Here is a 22,300-nt window from a genome sequence, read left to right on the forward strand (position 1 = left end):
ACTCATGAAATTATTCTATTGTCAACGATCCTTGATAAGTGTACACAGTTTGAATTAAATCTGTCCGTTTAAAGTGGGTCATTATCGAGTCTAAAGGAGTCGGTTACATACAAACATATTATAGGTGAAGCTCCTAAAATCTTGTTAAAAACGAACGTTTTCTACCTCACCAATGATATTAACCTTTTTGTTGAAAACATTTTTGTTGCTAAACGCAAAAACTGCTCTATCAATTTTTAAAATGCTTTACCATTTGAAAGCTATATCTCTACTGAGTAATATAGACCCAATATATATTGCGTCAATCCAGATAGAACCGGGTAAAACTAAAATTATATAAAAGGCCTCTTTAAGTTGAACTATTTATTTTAAAATTTTTTATTTTAGTAGAAACTTCACGTTAGTAAAATAACGAAGATGATAAACATACCTGAATATCAACAAGACCTCGGGACTCTACAATATAATTTCCTATCGCATCTAATGCTTCTTTGGTCGTTGGTGAAATGTGTATTTTCATTGCTGTAAAATAGAAAATAAAAACTTTAAGCTTTAAATGGCGTAAAAAGTGTATCATCATCATCAATCAATGTATATAATGATATACCTACATTTTTTTCTACATTAAAAAATAATTAGGGGATACTGGCAATTTTAGAATTGTTTTTTTTGCTCCTAACCAATTCCAGTGTATAGGTAAAGTAAGTAAGGTAGGATTGTAAAAAAAAGCTTTATTACAAGCGCTGTATTATGTTTTTAATCAAACGTTGTAAGACGCTCTATATATTTCTTATTCAAACTTTGTAAGAAGAGCTTGTTAAAATCACCCTCTCCCGTGCTCTCCATGCGGCTGGCCGTGTTGATAGCGTCGCCGAACAGACAGTAGCGCGGCATGGTGGTGCCCACCACGCCGGCGACACACGGGCCCGTGTTGACGCCGGCCCGTAGCGCTATTGTGTGTGACTCACCCTCTCCCGTGCTCTCCATGCGGCTGGCCGTGTTGATAGCGTCGCCGAACAGACAGTAGCGCGGCATGGTGGTGCCCACCACGCCGGCGACACACGGGCCCGTGTTGACGCCGGCCCGTAGCGCTATTGTGTGTGACTCACCCTCTCCCGTGCTCTCCATGCGGCTGGCCGTGTTGATAGCGTCGCCGAACAGACAGTAGCGCGGCATGGTGGTGCCCACCACGCCGGCGACACACGGGCCCGTGTTGACGCCGGCCCGTAGCGCTATTGTGTGTGACTCACCCTCTCCCGTGCTCTCCATGCGGCTGGCCGTGTTGATAGCGTCGCCGAACAGACAGTAGCGCGGCATGGTGGTGCCCACCACGCCGGCGACACACGGGCCCGTGTTGACGCCGGCCCGTAGCGCTATTGTGTGTGACTCACCCTCTCCCGTGCTCTCCATGCGGCTGGCCGTGTTGATAGCGTCGCCGAACAGACAGTAGCGCGGCATGGTGGTGCCCACCACGCCGGCGACACACGGGCCCGTGTTGACGCCGGCCCGTAGCGCTATTGTGTGTGACTCACCCTCTCCCGTGCTCTCCATGCGGCTGGCCGTGTTGATAGCGTCACCGAACAGACAGTAGCGCGGCATGGTGGTGCCCACCACGCCGGCGACACACGGGCCCGTGTTGACGCCGGCCCGTATGCGCAGGAACTCGTCGGGCCGGTGCGGCACGCGCGCGCCCTCCAGACTGCGCATGAGCGACAGCGACATGTCCGCTATTTCGGACGCGTGCAGGTTGCCTTGAACGCAATCTTATGTTTACATAATTATTTTGAACACTTTATTGTGCTGCAATTATGAACAAAAGGTAAAACAAAAACACATGTTATTATAAGGTACATACAGCACAGAAGGCGGCCTTGTTACTTACAAATTGCAATATACAATTGTTTTGCCCGTCTGATCTCATATACTTCTAAATTCTGTTCGTATTCTACTAATTTGTCCCAAATATCCTGTTTATAACCAACTTATGTTAAACTTTATATCCTTCTAATATTCTATTAGTATCTTACTAATGTGTCACAAGTGCCCTTAATAATATCCTTCTAAGATGCTATTCATATCCTACTAATATTAGGATTTTGAAATTTTACGGAGCAGGAAATTTAGTACACAATTTATCTATTTCTATACATATGTATTATGTATAAATATACCTACAGATGATAGAGATTCGTTTGATTGTAGATTGATTAAAAATCTAAGAAAAAGTTTCATCCATTTTGTTAAAAAAAATTATTATATCTTAACAAACTTTGTATAGACTCTCGAGACTGTTATAGTTTGTGTACGTAATTTTACGAATGAAAAGCGTTCCAACTGACTTGCCATGATGCACGTTCATGATGGCAAGTTCCAAATAACATATACATAGCTATAAATAACATAAACAAATCAATTTAAAGATTTGACACTAATATTTTCAAAAAATGGATACAAGGCAACATAAATTTGAACAAAACATGAATAAATTAATATCATTCACTATAAATGGGCAATGTTATTTTAGTAACATAACACACGACGGTGGGTATGTGATGACGTCAGAACAGCACCATAATAAAATACAGGAGAATACGAGGAAAGAAATCAGCTCGTGGTCAAACCAGTAAAACTGGCAAAAAGATGGGAATTTATTGCAATTATGTATAACTAAAACCTATCCTATGTGTTAATCCAAGTTACTCTCGATATGTGTGCTAAATTTCATTGTAATCGGTTCAGTAGTATTTGCGTGAAAGAGTAACAAACACACACATACACATCCATCCTCACAAACTTTCGCATTTATAATATTATTAGTAGGACAAGCTATACCGCGTGGTTTCAGGGAAACATCAAGTATTTCTATTGCACATATTGTGATATACTGATGTACAACCTATATTAGTGTAAAGTTTCACACAAAACAGTTGCTTTTTCGTGAAAGAGTTACAAACATACATACATCTATCTAACGTCACAAACTTTCGCATTTTGTAATAATATGCAATTTGGACAATTATTTTAATAGTAGATAAGTATCTAGTAAATAATAATTTAACATAATGTGATCATATTATGCTACAATTCATTATTATTGTACCTATTTCTAAAATTTAAAAAACCATAGGTATTATGCAATTCTATGAATAAATAATATTATGAAAGAGAGTTTTCATTTCACATTATTGCAATGTCATTCGTTCTAAAAAATAAATAATAAATTACCTATTGACTTGAATTACTTAATAATTACTATAGGAAAAACCTGTTTATTGGAGTCATCGCCCATAGTTCAGTGTTAAAAAAAAAACAAAATATGTGAGTAATTAATTTCATGGTAAAATGGACTTTGAAATGTGAAAGTGCTGTTTTTAAAAAATTTCCAGCTTAAATTATTTGTGGTAACGGTTTGAACATAAATGGGCAAAGTACACATTCATTGTCATTCTAAGAACAAATTATTATCCTTCCTGTTCGGAATAGGTAGAAATAAAATATAATTATTATGTCGAGGGTAGCGTGTGACGCGAATGAATATACCTAATATTCATCGGCCGACGGACTCGGCAGTCGTCAAGAAGTCGTCATTCGGTCGCCGTTAGATTTTGCACTGGTAGCAATCACGCGCGGATCGCGATTTATTTAATTTGATACGGATTATCGAAAGCACTTCTCGGGAAGTTTTGGTTGCTTCTAATTGTTTTATATTTAACTAGCGGTCCGCCCCGGCTTCGCCCGTGGTACATATTTCGCAATAAAGGGTAGCCTATGTTCTTTCTCAGGGTCTAAAGATTGTCTGTGCCAAATTTCATCAAAATCGGTTGAGAGGTTTAAGCGGGAAAGCGTAACAGACAGACAGACAGTTACTTTCGCATTTATAATACATATTAGTAGGGCTTTGTTGTAACAATGATACGTCTATAATAAAACATCATTTAATGGGATAAGGATTAATATATTTGTATGGATAACATGGTTTGATTACTGTCGGCACTTCTATTTACTTTGAAAACGTAAAAAAGTTGTTGTAGTAACATAACTACTGAAGATGGACATATGGTATCGCAGACTTTCTTGTAGATATTGATCCATTCTATAATACCGTAGAACATTTTTTTGTTCTATCTTCAATAGATTCCGCAGCGCACGCAATGACAGAATTTTTATTAAGGAATTTTTTACGCCTTGGGTTACATTATTGCATTTTTGGTAAGGATCTCTAATTTTTTTTGAAAATGCAATATAGCCTATGTTGCTCAGTGAAGATGCAGCTTTCTAATGGTGAAAGAATTTTTGAAATCGGTCCAGCAGTTTATGCGTGAAAACCATAACATACAAAAATACATACATAATTACAAACCTTTCCTCTTTATAATATTATTAATAGTATAGATTGTGATATTCATAATAACGCCGCGAATTGTACATATTATCGCGAGAATTGAACGTTATATGAAACAAGTATTTAATGGCGACGCGACGTAGTGTGCCTGATTGTACAACGGTGGTGACGTACATCGTAAATTGTATCCTTTTATATAATAATTTGTTTAATCTATTATTCCCGAAAATTTAGTTTTCCTCACCAAGGGTGCCCTATTGTCTTTAATCTTTATATATTATATTTGATACACATAATATGTACCTGCCTATGTTCTACGCAACGTGGTATCAGGTATGTACCTAGGGTTTGATTTCGGTAATATTTAATTACTAGCTCTCCGCCCGCAGCTTCGCCCGCGTTTTCAACGAAAAACCCGCATAGTTCCCGTTCCCGTGAGATTTCCGGGATAAAACCTATCCTATGTTAATCCAAGTTACCCTCTATATGTGTGTTTAATTTCATTGTAATCGGTTCAGTAGTATTTGCGTGAAAGAGTAACAAGCACACACATACACATCCTCACAAACTTTCGCATTTATAATATTACTAGCTGTCCCGGCGAACTTTGTACCGCCCTGTCAATGAATGTTGTGTTACCTTTTAGCTGAACTAATTTAGGCTTTGATGAATATAATACAATGATACAAAATAAATATTTATATGGATTGATATGTAATAGTATTTTAATTTATTACTTCAAACACGTCTCAGAGAAAAATGATTGAACTGTGCAGCATGGATTAACTCTTTTCATTCTTTAACTGTTATCGACCACGCCATCGTTTCGTTTCACTTTAGTTGTGATAATAATTCTACCATTATCATTAGGCGATCGACGCTGATACAGTGGGTAACCATCGTTGCTTGTGATGGTCTTTGCCATCAATTTTCGTGGATACCTTTTCGTACACTCGCTGTCAAGCATGCATGGTGTTTGTTGGTTGATGGTTTCACACGGTCCATGAATCATATTCGTGATAAAAACGTCATGTCGGTCTGGATCGGTTTTAGGATTAGCAATCCCCACACACTCATATATTTTATTCTTTCGACTAACCAAATTAAAATGTGTGCATGCTGCAAGCCAGATTTTCGTCATTCGATTGAATACATCCATCATTGAATAATCCCAAAGATGTGTTCCTTTAATGTAACTCATCAGTGATCGGATTATTTTCTTGAAAACACGTGTGGTGATGACGTGCCGATCACTTGATATTTGTCCGGGAAGCAACAGTTGAATAATTTCCATCCATTTCGGATTACATATAAATGTATTGAATAGATCTGGCCGACCATAATGACGAACATATTATTATGTCATTGCATCTTGCACATATTCACTTGGGCTACCTGTGTATGTCGCCGGTAAAATAATCAATAGACCAACATTTTCTGCATCTTCTTCTGTGCTTATTGCATGGCGTAAATGGATGCAATCTTCAAAACGCAATTTAACTTGTTTATAGCTACGCAATATTGTTGACGCAGTCGACGAAATCGCAACAAATTATTTTAATTTTTTACATTTTTATTGAATTTTTTTTTAATTTTAATTTTTTCTAGCTGGCCCGGCGAACTTCGTACCGCCCAGTCAATGAATGTCGTGTTACCTTTGGGCTATTGGGCTTGGAACTAATTTAGGCTTTGATGAATGGAATACAATGATACAAAATAAATAAAGATATATAACAGCATTTTATTTCGATGAATAACACATAGGTATAGGAAAAAGAATAAAAAAAAAACAATAATTAGATACTTGATTACTTCATACACGTGCCAGAGAAAAATTATCGAATTAAACTACGTTTTGCAGCCTGGGATGCATTCGGATTAACTCTTTTCATTCTTTAACTGGTGTCGACCACGAAATCGTTTCCTTTCACTTTAGTTATGATAGTTCTACCACTATCATCTTGTTGCCTGTGATAGTTTCTACAGTAAATTTTCGTGGATTCCTTTTGGAACACTCGCTGTCAACCATGCATGGTGATTGGCGGTTGATGGTGCCACACGGTCCATCAATCATATTCGTGATTACCTACAACATAATGTCGGTCTGGATCGATTGAATACATCCATCATTGAATAATCCGAAAGATGTGTTGCTTTAATGTAACTCATTGCTTGAAAACACGTGTGGTAATGTCGAGCCGATCACTTGATAATAATTGTCCGGGACGCAGCAGTAGAATAATTTCCATCCATTTTGGATTTCATGTAAATGTAATGAATAGATCCAGGCCGACCATAATGACGAACATATGTCATTGCATCTTGCGCATATTCATGCGTATGACTTGGCGCCGGTAAAATAGCACCTAAGCACCTAAATAGCCCAATATTTTCTGCATCTTCTTCTCTGTGCTAATTGCATCGCGTAAATGGATGTAATCTTCAAAACGCAATTTAGCTTGGTTCAATCGAATGAGCCAGGGCCTCCGTTTCAATTTTAACGTTATACATAATATTATTTCAACGCAATATTGTTGAAGCAGTCGACGAAATCGCGACAAATAGTTGTCAGAATTTTTACATTTTTAGAGATTTTTTTTTAATAATTAATCGAACTATCCTTCTTGGTTAGTTTCCTCACCGAAAATACCTTATCAATTTCTGAAAGCACGCGTAAACACAAATATTTGAGGAATTTTTATGTATCTGCTTTTGCACTTTTCAATAATTGATTTTAAAAAAATACAGACAATAGTTTATTCACCCTTTTTACTTTTTAATTATTTTACACAAAATACATTTTTGAACGCATGAATGTCAAACAATATTTTGACCGTATTCAACCGTATTTGACAGGATTGACAACTAATGATTGACATCAATTGACATGTACGAAAATCAAAATTATTTTTATATAGTGGCCCGCCCCGGCTTCGGCCGTGGTACATATTTTGCAATAAAAGGTAGCCTATGTCCTTTCTCGGGTATCAAAATATCTCCATACCAAATTTCATGCAAATTGGTTCAGTAGTTTAGGCGTGATTGAGTAACAGACAGACAGACAGACAGAGTTACTTTCGCATTTATAATATTAAGTATGGATTGTTATTTTGGAAAGTGTGTATCAACGGCCGCCGATCCGTTCTTTGCGATACACTTACTTAATATTATAAACAAGAAAAACACTTTCTTCTTTTTGTTTTTCTTCTTTCTCAACGCAACGGAGTGATTATATTGTACTAGTGCCGCCCCGCGCTTTCACCCGCGTGGCTCCGCTCCTGTTGGTCTTAGCGTGATGATATGTTATAGCTAGGGCATGCAGAACCGAGTCCGGTTCCAAGTTTCTGAAACCCGGTTCCAAATCGAGCTCAGAACCGGGTAGAACCGGGTTACCCGGTTCTTTTATAATACCTCGGAAAAAAATACGAAATTAAACAAAAGTAACTGTAAAAGTACCTGATGGGCCTTTTATTTTACGCGGCTTGTGTCTTATTTTATTAAATTAATAAAGAAACAAAATTTCAACACTTCTCTTTATTTATCAGTCTTATAAAAGTACCTTGTTATCATAATATCACATATAAACTTAAACCTTAATTATTAACTGCAAACTGTAAAGAAAAAAACCGGCCAAGTGCGAGTCGGACTCGCGCTCCGAGGGCATCGAACAAACCTATTTTGCACGCCTCATAAGCGAAGCGTTGAGGTGGGTACTACTGTCACTTCGCGCAAAACATCTGATTTTTCAAACTTAAAATGTCTTTATGTTTCATACATTGCACTTGTAAGATAATACATACACACACATATTAAGAAAAAACACTATTTTTAACGTTCATGATATTTTTGATGTCATTTCTGTTATTTAAACTAGTTAAAAAACAGTTTAAAAAAGTTCTGTCTTGGACGTCCGTGTGTCTGTATGTGCGGATCCTTTTTCTTGTTAACACGATAGCGACCGAAATACTTTACTAATCGAGTCTTTTTTTTTTCTGTTACGCTTGAGTATGCTCAGGAATAGAACCCTTTCATTTTTCAGGGTCTGATTCGATGTGGTTTAATTGTTATTAAATAAACAAAAATAATAATTAATAAATATTTATTAAAAAAAAATTATGAGGCGTGCACTTTTGGATTTTCCAATTTTTATAATGTTGTAACTTTAAAATTTATGTTTCTAGCAATTTTTCCTATATCTGTGTTATAAGACGTTACTTTTACCAAATTTAAAGGCTCTGTGTTCATGAGAATTACCCTGTTGGTTTTGAGTCCCATGCGAATGTCGAAATTTGCGAAAATTTTCAGCATTTACGGCTGTATCTTTTGATGCGTTGGCTTGTGAGTTTGACTTTTTCACAGCATCAAGGAACCGAAGACTTGAGTATTCGATATAAATTTCAGCTTGATACCAAAAACAAAAACATGACTGGATCATTATATGAAACAGTAAAATCAACAGCTTTTCAAATTCACGACAAATCTAATAAAAATATTTCTGTAGCCTAATTTGTCATTTTCGAAGCCTAATTTTTTTTTGGTACATACACCCGTAGGAAACTTATTATAGCATCTAAGGTTAGAGAACCAATCAGAGCCACGCTTGAGGCGCGGCACGAAAATTCGCGATGCACGTGAGTCTGACGTTGCCAGATAGAATAAATTTGTTAAAATAATGCAGCAAGATATAAATAATACTTCATATTTTAATATTTTGGTCGGAACCGGGAGAACCGGGTTTCATACTATTCAGACCCGGTTCTCAAGATCATCAAAAAACCCGGGTTTACCCGGGTTTTTCGGAACCGGGTAAACCCGGGTGCATGCCCTAGTTATAGCCTAATCGAACGCGCTAATCTCAGGAACTACTGGTCCGAATTGAAAAATTCTTTCGGTGTTAGACAGCCCATTTATCGAGGAATATATTAAGAACTCGTTTAATCAATAATCACATATACAGTATTGCGAACACTAGATGAATTAAAAAAATTCATGTACATACAATTTAATCCAATTTCTTGTTTTAGTTCAAACACCAACATCATTATTTAGTTCTCGATAACTAATTTAAATTGACATATTTAATTAGTTATTTGGTCATCTGTCTGAATCTAAAAATCTCTCTAATAAATTTCTGATAGGCAATATTGCTGCAATAACGAAGCCTTACATTGCGGTTATACATGGTAAAGATTCTTGCACAGCAACAATTTGGTATATTAGGACGTCATTAAGAAAACGTCATGACGTTGGAATACGTCATATCACCTCTTTTCCTTGAGGAAGGTTGAAATTGTACGTCTTTGACCTAGTGAAGTAGGTATGAAGGGTCAAAGTTCAATGTGGTTACAACATCGTTGTAATTCAATAAACTCACACAAGCAGAACTTTACATAGAATACAAAAAACTCAATACAAAATACTTAAGTCAAAATTTTTTGCAGTGCAGTATATGGAACTGGAATTTACTGTGTATGGAAATATTTTTGCTAAGCTAAATTTTAACTGGGCTGGACACCACAGACAAAAACGTTTTTCAATTTCTATTCCTAGTGTAATATACTTACTTTAACTAAGTACTTAGTAGTAGTATATAAATACGAACTAACCGATTTGTATTTTTAAGTAAATTTTAATAAGAATACAAAATGCCAAAAAAGGAAACACGGCCCTGTACAAAAACTCTAAAATAGAGCACAAAATTGTTGTTATTAGTAAATTCAAGGAAAACAACGAAACGATCCTGTTTTCGACATTCATACACGTGATTGTAATAAGCGCTAGAATTTGTATATATAATTAATATTCTTAGTATTCCGAATGGATGGTATCCGCAAATAATTGCTCGAATTAGATTTAAAAATATGGCTATCATATATTTTTTTTTGTATTCGTTATCGTAACGATTAACGTATAATTTCTCGTAAAATCTTCTGTATAATGCATCAAATATTATATTATACATAAGGCATTAAAGTAAATATTATGAGTTCTTGACACTTGTATAAGCAAGCCGTTATTTATTACGTACTAAGTTCCGTAACCTAGGCATTGTTGCTTGTTATAATCGTCATTCATTTTTTAACGGTTCCAATTTTTTATACACTTGAATTAAACGGTTATTATAAGCAACCTTACCCTAAGAAACTTGGCACAGAACTAAGATTACATAAGGATGTAGTTTAATTTGTTTTAGTTTGTAAAAACAGAAGAAATGCAGTAGCTTACCGTTTCGCTGTGGAAGCCCTGACACAACCATATATGCATCTCCTATTGTCTCCACTTTATATACATTATACTGCATTATTTTGTCATCAAACATTCTGAAATAAAAAATAATATTAATTAAAAAAATTTTGTTCTACATCTATTTATCTACTGCTTTCCGAATCGGTGGTAAATATTATAATTAATATGTAATGACGATTCGAAAGTGCTTTTTAAAGAAGTCTAATTGAATAAATAAATGTTTAAGTTTGATCTACACGACTTGTTATGATGCACAATTTTGGTGAAATAATCACTTGTTATTTATCATGTTAAGGGCCGATTTTTCAATCCTTGGTTAAAATTTATCCGTCCAATAAAGTATTACACGAACATTTTAAAATGTCACCTGTAAACTGTCATATACGGACAATTAGAATAAATTTTTGAAATGGTAGTTTAATACGTTATTCGATGAATAAGTTTTAACCAAGGATTCAAAAATCAGCCCTAAATAGTATATTTTCATATTATCTTTAACACGGAAACATAAAAATAAGTAAATCGATATAAATTTTTAGAGAGTAGAAGAAATTCTATCATGAGGCGGGATTTGAATCCGCGTCTTCTGCCTGGGCACAACGCGTGCATATAGACAAACAGAACACAACAAGCACAGAGACAACAGAGCCAACTCACTTGTACAGCATGTTGAGCATATTGATGACTTCCATGGGTGTGCTATTGGCGGCTATGTTCGTAAATCCCACAATATCACTGAAGTATATAGTGACAGCGTCGAACGCCTCCGCGGGCACGGTGCGCTGCGCGCGGAGCCGCCGCAGCACGGGGAGGGGGAGCATGCGGGAGAGGAGCAAGTCGCTCTTTTGTTTTTCGGCTACTAGCTTTTGGGTACTTATTTCTATTGATTCTGTGAATTTCTGGAACAAGAGTATTAATACGAACGTCAAATATTCAAGCAAATATATAGATAATAATATATTGATAACATTGGAAATAAATAATAGGTAATATCACGGGGAGGGGGAGCATGCGAGAGAGGAGTAGATCGCTCTTCTGTTTTTCTGCTACGAGCTTTTGGGTACTTATTTCTATTGATTCTGTGAATTTCTGGAACAAGAGTATTAATATGAACGTCAAATATTCAAGCAAATATATAATAATACAAAAAAGACGTGTGGCACTCGGGGACTACCGCGGTAAAGCTATTGCATAGCATGCCTTCAAGCCACACCTCCGAGCCCGTCTGAGTGGGGAGCTTGAGGGTTTTTCGTTACGGAATTTCTCGATTCGGTCCCCGCGCTCAAGGCCCGCGATAGAAACTATGCAATAGCTTAATATATTGATAACATTGGAAATAAATAATAGGTAATATCACGGGGAGGGGGAGCACGCGAGGGAGGAGTAGATCACTCTTCTGTTTTTCGGCTACTAACTTTTGGGTACTTATTTCTATTGATTCTGTGAATTTCTGAAAGCAAAATAGGTTTGTTGAATACTTTTGAAGTTAAACTTCTTTAACGGGGTTGGAAAAAAATGTAGTGTAACATTTTTTCGTTACGCGTGACATTTATTCGTTACGCGCCACCTTTTTCTTATCCCTACCACGCGTGATTCGACGTATTTCTGTAAAGTTGCATATAGTAAATAATTTTTTGAAAAATAAGGTCATAAGTTTCACTTCTTACGTGTGTACATGCACACATTTTTTATAGGCATATAATTTGAAAAGGCTCTTTAAAACATCAAAATGGGAAAGGCCATATTGATAACAGTCCAGATAGTTATAGCACGGGTAAGGGGAGTTTTGAGTTTGAGTTTGCGAGAGAGGAACAGGGTCGATTTTTGCTTCCCTGCTACGAGAGGAGGTATGTACTTATTTCTATTGATTCTGTGAATTTCTGGAAAGGAGTAAGTTGGTAAGGGTGGTAAGGTTTAATTAACATCAGCATTAACTTTTGGTATAATTTATATTATATAACCCTCGGGGTTCACTCGCGGAGTCGCCCGCGTAATTAAAAAATACGGTAGTTCTATTATGGAGATTTTTAGTGAATATAGGAACTTAGAAAACTAATAAAATTATTGAACTTAATGAACTCGTACTATAATATAAAAAGAAACTAATAGAAATCTCACCTGTATAGTATTTATAGTATATCTCAACAACAATATTAACAACGGTGAAACAAGAAGAACTAATATAAGAATAACGATCCCAAACACCAGAGTCTGCCTCGCTGACCACACTTCGCGGTTCACTGATGACCTGAAAATGGGAAAAAATAACATTTATATTATTGAACAGGATGATAAAAATAATACCAGTGACTTTGTAGGAACTATTTTGTTATTTCTGATATTATAAAGCCGTGTATGTATGTTTTTTATCAACGCAAAATGAAACAAACTGAACTTTCTACCTAGATAATTAAATTAAAATCTATGTAATGATGATACAAAAATTTCATGATTTTATAGCAGTGCAAAAGAGCTGTAAGTGTGCCCTCATGAAGTTCTTGTATAATAATAATAATAAGGCGTAAATAAGTAAAATGCAATACATTTAATACGACTACATTTAATCTTTTATTTGATCTTATTCGTGGACATCATACAACAAATCAAATAACAGAACTCCTCATTATTTACATTCAATTCCCTTAGTTACAGAATGCCTGACTCAACGAGGATTACATTATATTATGTAACAAGTGAAGTTTCCTTACCGTACGTAAGTCCACAGATCCAACTGAACAGTCCGGAGACGATCTAAGTGGTTCAATGCCGTCTCTAGGTGATACTGCTCTGTGCCCTCTTCGTTAAACTTTAATCCCTCTTGCGATTTATAACTGAAAGTCAATGTGTTTTGTTGTAAGTATTAATTAAAATGGGTATTGTTTGCGAATAACGATAGTATGTATTACGATACAAACTTAACTACGAAATAAAAGAAAAAGCCTGATTACCCGATATAACAATTTATATTAATACTATGCTTGTAAAGAACGAGCGCACTTTAAGAAGGAAACTAAAGAAACACTAATGGTTATGAATAAAGAAATATTTTAAAACTTATATTTGTACTCTTATTCTATAGAAATTACGTATTTGTAAAATGTAGAGTACGCATTTGTAAAATACTTGAAAGTGTAAATTTGACGCGAAGTACAATAAAATTACAAAGTATAATAGTCGTAATTTATGGAGAAAGGACTAAATAAAAGCGCGGGAAACATCTACGCAAAACCAACTACGAAATTGTTGCATCATAGAGAGTTCTCGAAAATTTTCAAACTTCACAAGCTACAATAATTGTTGACAAACGCTATAATAGTGCTTAAAAAGTCTTAAGTTTGTAAGATTTTATTAAAGTAAATATGCACATACAATAACGTAATAGGTACCTATTCAAACAGGAAAACTGTTGCAATTTATGTTTGATATTTCCCTCGCAGGTGCGTTAGTGTCTTCCCAGCGAATGACAATTAGTCACATTTTTAATAATCATACATTTATCTGTCTAGATCTTTAGATTAGATGGAATTTCTAGATTCAAAAATGTAAGCCAAAGTTTGATTCCTTTAGTTTTGACTTACACAGAGAAAATTGGACTTGCAGTTAAAGTTAAGTTTACCTTACTATATAATATGTATTTGCATACGATATGAAACTTCTGTGTCATAGGGTAACCAACCTTCCTCGAAACGGATGGCTTGATCGATTTGTATAAAAAATAGTATCTTCGTTAGTTCGGTAAATACGTCGTAAAGTAAAATTCATTTCAGAACATGATTAAAACGTCAAATGTAAGAAAATAAAATTTGGTTTGTTTGTGATACATTGATAGCTCATAGATACATATTAGATACTCATATCAATTGTTATTATTATTACTTCAAAGTCAGTATCATTATTTATAAATATAGTCAGTGTCACAAGATATAATTATAGATATAGGTAACATTACATAATACTAAATATCGTTAGTGTAGTGATAGGTCAGGCGCATGGGTATTTCCAAACGGAATTCCTTACTAACTAATAGCCTGCGTATAATTTTATTTTATTATTTTGTAAATTCTTAATCTACTCGTTTATTTGCATATTCTGGGTATATTTTATAATCCGTGTTATTCGTGTACTTTACATCTAACTTGCCCTTATTAGTGTCATATTTCGTATTCAATATTTTGAATAACTCAACATTTCGTTTTTCATCTAAATATTAAATCTTTCATCTAAGTTTTAAAATAAATAGCCTATCTATATAATAGCTTTTTAAACCATTTTGTGGTGACACTTTTGTAAGACATGTGTTTAGCACAGGTTTATCTTTTTGTTGTAAGTCTTTTACGCTTCTAAAAGCTTTGTTGTATTTCCAAGTCTATTTAGATATAATGACGTATGTATAATTCAAAAGTATAATTATTCAATAAAATAAAAAATAATCGTAGATATTGAAATATTAACGTGGAATCGAATCTTGAATTTTATTGTTCATCAAATAATAAACAAAAATACAAAGCAACACTATATACTGACCTTAACAACACATCTTCTAACACATCTACATCCAAATTTTCTAACTTAAGGTACTGTTTCGTAGACTCTAAATATTCCATAGATAATTTCAAATGTAACTGTGTCACAAAGTTCTTTGTTTGAGCATCTACCACAATTGGTTGAAGGAACGCCATTGACAGTTCCTCTCTTGTCTTCAGAATCTCGTAACAGGCTGTTAACTGTCTGGAAATTAAATAAAATATTATTAATTATTAAAGAATAAGATTGCATTAATTTAGAATACATATTACTGGGCAATATTTCTATGTTCACTTATCGCTTTCACGTCCTAAATTCAACGAATCTTATGGGACAGTAACTAGAAAATTTACCTTTAAACAATTTTATTCATTCAGTAAATAACATAATTTTATGAATACCAAAACATTACACAACGTTTATTAAATAGCATTTATTTGTATCCAGAATCGAACCGACACTCTCTAGGACTATAAATAATAAATAAATAAAAATCGTTTATTTCGAAACAATACATAAATACAAAAACAAATTAGACACGACGATCGCCTCAACTAGGAACATACCTGTGCTAGAGACGATCGACGCCTTCCTCTCCAGACTTAGCCAGTATTGTTTAGTTAACTTATATACTAGTAGACTTTACATATTTTATAAAGTACAGAATAATAAGAAACAAATTGATTTTTTAAATAAGGTTAATAATAACATTTCGGGCATGCAGTTTGTGTGGGTGTGTGTGTGTGTGTGTGTGTAAGTGTGTGTGTGTGTAAGTGTTGGTGTTTGTGAGTTTGCGTGTGTGTTGTGTATGTTCGGTTATTTGAGAGATTGTGTGAATATGCGGATTCTTTGTATATATTTTATGCGTGATTGGGATTAAACTTTCATAAAATCTTCAGCTTCGCTGTAAGAGAAGGTAAGTAACAAATTGGTAATTTTAATTTTCAATTCTGATAAGGTCAAATTACGAACGTTTAATATTTTATTAATTTTATTATATAGAAGTGGGCTCAAAAAGTCATGGAATCGTTTTGCAGCTGCAGTGCGGACAAATGGTAAGTTGAAAACTTTATCCTTGCGCCTTTTTTCAACTTTTATTTCATGCCAATTTGTCTGCTTATGGAAAGCAATATATACTATAATCAAACTGACAATACATAATGCGAACAGATCATCAAAATTATATCATACAAAGCTGACCATTACTATCATGATTGTAATCTCATTTCCGTCGAATGTTCGAGAAGATTCATTAGGATTTAGTTCGATAGTAAATCCCTTGTTAATTAACATGCCATACATTCTGGGTATTTAGTAACATTGTCTCGTGACCTTTGTAGAAACAGAACAGACATGTTTTGAAGATCTTAACTCTTATATAAATCTCGTGTCACAATGTTTGTCCTCAATGGACTCCTAAGGCGCGGGTCAAACACAAGTGGCGCGGGCGCGGGCGTGCCATAAGCGCACCTCTTGAATCTGTTTTGCACCACGTCCTTCTTATACATTTTGTATGAAAGAATTTTGGACAGGCGTCGAGACGGCACGCCACGGTTGTGCCAAGCTTGCGCCAAGGTTGCGCCTTTCCAAAATTATTTCATACAAAATGCCAATAGCGCACCCGATACACGCCGGCAGCGCGCCCGCGGCGCGCCCGCGGCGCTTGTATATGTCCCGCGCCTTAACCACTGTGCAGGTCGATCCAACTTGAGAGATAGGATAGTTTAAACATGTAGGTACCACGCGAAGCCGGGGCGGACCGCTAGTATATTATATTATAATGCAAGTTAAACGTTGGAAACTTCATCTTCCCGGAATATATAATAGTGTACGTAAATTAAAAATAAAACTAACCTAATATTTGCTACTAATGTAGCCCTCAAGAATCATGTGGAGAAATTAATAATTTGATTTGTCATCGCTTACAATAAAACTATACTAACAATAGAAATAATCAAATAAATCATTGAATAACTACGTGATCCATTATGATCCGTACTATTCGTACAATTTTATCAGAAATCAAATAGTCTTTAGGAAAATAAGTTAAAAAATCTGTCATATGCAATTCAGCATAACAATTTGGTAGAAAGATAGCCAAACGAAATACGATTAAAATTTTCTATTTCAAAAATGTCTTTCTGAATAAAAATAGAGGAATTTGTAATCAGAATAAAGAATTGCATTCAAAGCTCGTTTACAAACGCCACTGGAGTTTCAAACGTAAGCTCAATTTCACTTTAGGTATTCAATTTAAAAATTCTCATTTTCCTAATTTTAGGAAATCTTACTAATATTATAAATGCGAAAGTTTGTGAGGATGTGTGTGTGTGTGTTGTGTATTTATTACTCTTTCACGCAAATACTACTGAACCGATTACAATGAAATTTACTTAGCACACATATAGAGGGAAACTTGGATTAACACATAGTATAGGTTTTATCCCGGAAATCCCACGGGAACGGGAACTATGCGGGTTTTGCCTTTGAAAATGCGGGCGAAGCCGCGGGCTCAAATCTAGTAAGGTTATAATCGAGCATATATCAAAGTGGATCATACATTGGTTGGATAAAAACAGTAAAAGCCTTCAATGGAATAAAACATTAATACCACAATATATCAGTTAAATTCATATTTAATATATTGCAGAATATTCAGCGTCATGATAAATCACATATGGTATTTTTCGCATAAAAGTAAAGATTTTTAAAATATAATTAACATAGCTGTGCTGTTAAACGAAGGTAATTTATAGGTATTACAAAGTGAAGGTCAAATTTCGACCACCGAGTGATCTTATTCTTTAACTTGCTTTGCCGCGCTGTTTTACCAGCATTGCTCCCCTCCTGCTTTTCTCAGCTTGATGACATATAGCCTATAGCCTTCTTCGATAAATGTGCCATCTAACACCGAGAGAATTTTTAAAATCGGACCAGTAGTTTCTGAGATTAGCGCATTCAAACAAACGAACAAATAAACTCTTCAGCTTTACAGTATTATATATAGTAAAGATGATATAGTATAGATAATGCTTTAAATATTATAGCCCTTTTGTTGACTGCTGGTATCTAATTTCGAACGAGCATCCTTTTATATTCCCGTCAACACCACTATTTTATCACCAAGCTGGAGTACATTCTGAACTTTTACAAGTATCTTTAAAGAAATAGTTCAGCACTTACACTTAACCTTAATAGAAATCTTTTGTTCCAAAACACACGAGTTCGTCTCTAATCAAAAACTTTAGTAATTCTGTTACTATTTGTTTGATGAATGGCCCAAATCACTAGCCGTTCATCATTTTGTGACGCAATGCAAAATATACCCTTTGAATGGGCAATAGAATTGATTGTTGCTGAGCTATTGAGGTATTGTGTGAGGTGTCAATGTATGCCTATTTCGGATAAATTACATACCTACTGTGAATAGTTCAGTGCTACAGAAGAGATTGGTGTTCCGATCAAAAGGTAAGGCAGAGTTGAAAAAGTACTTTATTGAGTGTAGGACAAATATAAACCATAGAAGCAAGCTTACTTTTAAAATGTGGAAATATTAAACGCATATTCAATTTTCTTATTTTTCAATTTAGATAATAAAATTGCCGCACATATTTACGATTCTATAATATAAACACACATTACATATATCTAGTCCATTGAATAAAAAGTTCTAGAGTGCGTGAGTTAGTAACGTAAGATGTTTCTTCGGAAACATGTCAAGAGTCCCTAGGTAATAAACATACTAAAACCCCGGGACACTAGGAGGAGCCCCGGAGTGGGGGGAGGGGGGAAATGGGTCCATTTTTTCATTTTTCGCTTAAATCTCAAAAACGGTACATGTTAGAGAAAAACTTTCAAGGAAAAGTTGAAAAGCCATAAAATTATTTACAAGTTGTACCTGAATCATTTTTTCCTATATCCTACCGTTTCTGAGTATAACACAGTAAAACATGATTTTGACTCAAACAATTTCCACATCAATCGATCAAAAAATATTTCTTTCTTCCAAAAAACTAAAATGTGCAACTTGTGACCGGTACTGATAGATTGCTCTTAATTAGGTCTATAATTGGTAAAATAAACACATTCCTCCATGGAAGCCTTTAGGAGGAATCGATTGTCAAAATATTATATTACGGTAGTTTGAGTTACTGAACTTGATCTTTTTATTTTTTTCTTCCAAAAAACTCAAAAGTGCAACTTGTGACCGGTACAGATAAATTGCTCATAATTAGGTCTATAATTGCTAAAAATACCAGATTCAACCACGGAGGCATTTACGGGGAATTGAATTTTATTAGGGTAGTTACGATACTTGAACTTTTTATTTTTTTTCTCCAAAAAAATTCAAAAGTGCAACTTGTGACTGATACTGATAGATTGCTCTTAATTAGGTCTATAATTGGTAAAATAAACACATTCCTCCATGGAAGCCTTTAGGAGGAATCGATTGTCAAAATATTATATTACGGTAGTTTGAGTTACTGAACTTGATCTTTTTATTTTTTTCTTCCAAAAAACTCAAAAGTGCAACTTGTGACCGGTACAGATAAATTGCTCATAATTAGGTCTATAATTGCTAAAAATACCAGATTCAACCACGGAGGCATTTACGGGGAATTGAATTTTATTAGGGTAGTTACGATACTTGAACTTTTTATTTTTTTTCTCCAAAAAAATTCAAAAGTGCAACTTGTGACTGATACTGATAGATTGCTCTTAATTAGGTCTATAATTGGTAAAATAAACACATTCCTCCATGGAAGCCTTTAGGAGGAATCGATTGTCAAAATACTATATAAGGGTAGTTTGAGTTACTGAACTTTATCTTTTTATTTTTTTCTTCCAAAGAACTCAAAAGTGCAACTTGTGACCGGTACTGATAGATTGCTCTTAATTAGGTCTATAATTGGTAAAATAAACACATTCCTCCATGGAAGCCTTTAGGAGGAATCGATTGTCAAAATATTATATTAGGGTAGTTTGAGTTACTGAACTTGATCTTTTTATTTTTTTCTTCCAAAAAACTCAATAGTGCAACTTGTGACCGGTACAGATAGATTGCTCATAATAAGGTCTATCATTGATAAAAATACTAGATTCCACCACGGAGGCGTTTACGGGGAATTGAATTTTATTAGGGTAGATACGATACTTGAACTTTTTATTTTTTTTCTTCCAAAAAAACTCAAAAGTGCAACTTGTGACCGGTACCGATAGATTGCTCATAATTAGGTCTATCATTGATAAAAAAAACCAGATTCCACCATGGAGGCGTTTAGGAGGTATTGAATTTTATTATGGTAGTTACGATACATGAACTTTTTAACTAACTACCCTAATAAAATTCAATTCCCCGTAAACGCCTCCATGGTAGGATCTTGTATTTTTATCAATGATAGACCTAATTATGAGCAATCTATTTGTACCGGTCACAAGTTGCACTTTTGAGCTTTTTGGAAGAAATAAAATAAAAATTTCATGTATCGTAACTACCCTGATAAAATTCAATTCCCCGTAAACGCCTCCGTGGTGGAATCTGGTATTTTTAGCAATGATAGACCTAATTATGATCAATCTATCTGTACCGGTCACAAGTTGCACTTTTGAGTTTTTTGGAAGAAAAAAATAAAAAGATCAAGTTCAGTAACTCAAACTGCCCTAATATAATATTTTGACAATCGATTCCTCCTAAAGGCTTCCATGGAGGAATGTGTTTATTTTACCAATTATAGAACTAATTAAGAGCAATCTATCAGTACTGGTCACAAGTTGCACATTTGAGTTTTTTGGAAGAAAGAAATATTTTTTGATCGATTGATGTGGAAATTGTTTGAGCCAAAATCATGTTTTACTGCGTATAACTCAGAAACGGTAGGATATAGGAAAAAATGATTCAGGTACAACTTGTAGATAATTTTATGGCCTTTCAACTTTTCCTTGAAAGTTTTTCTCTAACATGTACCGTTTTTGAGATTTAAGCGAAAAATGAAAAAATGGACCCATTTCCCCCCTCCCCCCACTCCGGGGCTCCTCCTAGTGGCCCGGGGTTTTAGTATGTTTATTACCTAGGGACTCTTGACATGTTTCCGAAGAAACATCTTACGTTACTAACTCACGCACTCTAGACCCCCCTTGGAGGGACTCATTCAATGGACTAATCTGAAAGATTTAATTTTAATTTATAGGTCAATTGTACCCTCTTAGATCTTCTGATCATAAACTTAAGCTTCTTACTCATAACATACACTCAAGTACATTCCACTAAAAGACCTCACCAATATTTTCTGCTCGCTTCGTATCACAATATGTTAACAAAATAAAGGTCAGATCGCTATCAAAATGTAAGCAATCAGCTGGAATTCGGGATAAGAACCCGAGATTGTTTGGGAAACACAATAGCTCTGTTGAAATTGAAAATAACTATTTTTAATGCAGTCCTTTTTTACCCGACTGCGAAAGGAGGGTTATGTTTTGCGAGTGTATGTGTGTCTGCTTTGGCACGATCTACAGCCCAAACCGCTGAACGCAAATAATTCAACTCCTACGTTAAATAATTATTTTTCAACAAATACTAAGCAGCCTTCATAGGGTCAGAATTGGGCAAAGGCTTAATCAATTGACCCAGTCGAAAGTTTTGAGGTAACAAACCTTAAAAAAGACAGTCTAATAATTGAGAATCTTCTCCTTAAAGTTAGTTCAAAGTGAAGTTCCGCACTTCTTATTTAAATAAAGTCTTTCTTTAACAACCGCGTTAAGTATTTAAAATGAACCATCAGTATTTTATTCAAAGACTCAGTTCCCTCGTTAATTTCTTGTTCAATAGTTTTAAACCAAAGTTCTTGATACTTTGGATGAATTTCTTAATAAACTTTTCCCCGTAGTAACTATAGTTAATGTTGTTTTCCGTCTTTATCGAGTTAATTGAGAATTATGCTCAATTTAGTTTTTATGCCTGTTATCTCTGACATGTTAAATAAATAAAATAATTCATCGCGGTAAAAGTACACTACACACTTGTCCGCGGACTTGTCGCCAGCTACAAATCCAGTGGATGGGCGCGCTTGTGAATGGTGGCCATTACACTCTCCAGTTACAAAAATCACGCTTACAGATAGCTCCGTTTCGACGCGAAAGAAAGACAAACAAACAACATCACTATTGCCTTTCAAATTTGGTTAAACTGTT

At 34.9% G+C, this 22,300-nt stretch overlaps 1 protein-coding gene across 1 annotated transcript in view; it reads right to left on the reverse strand.

Annotated features, from left to right (window-relative positions):
* Window positions 1-22,300, reverse strand: part of LOC149483604 (uncharacterized) — an 86,527-nt gene that overhangs the window by 351 nt on the left and 63,876 nt on the right. The window contains exons 8-14 of the mRNA XM_089702781.1: window positions 15,113-15,316; window positions 13,297-13,419; window positions 12,707-12,836; window positions 11,246-11,487; window positions 10,568-10,662; window positions 1,533-1,751; window positions 431-522 (exon numbers count right to left, since the gene is read on the reverse strand). Coding sequence (XP_089558907.1) covers window positions 431-522; window positions 1,533-1,751; window positions 10,568-10,662; window positions 11,246-11,487; window positions 12,707-12,836; window positions 13,297-13,419; window positions 15,113-15,316 — 1,105 coding nt within the window. The remainder of the gene's footprint in view (window positions 1-430; window positions 523-1,532; window positions 1,752-10,567; window positions 10,663-11,245; window positions 11,488-12,706; window positions 12,837-13,296; window positions 13,420-15,112; window positions 15,317-22,300) is intronic.

The sequence above is a fragment of the Colias philodice genome, chromosome 13, assembly GCF_061535455.1.
Source record: "Colias philodice isolate Cphi_HAF_F1 chromosome 13, ilColPhil1 Martin Lab GWU primary, whole genome shotgun sequence".
NCBI classification, from domain to species: Eukaryota; Metazoa; Arthropoda; class Insecta; order Lepidoptera; family Pieridae; genus Colias; species Colias philodice.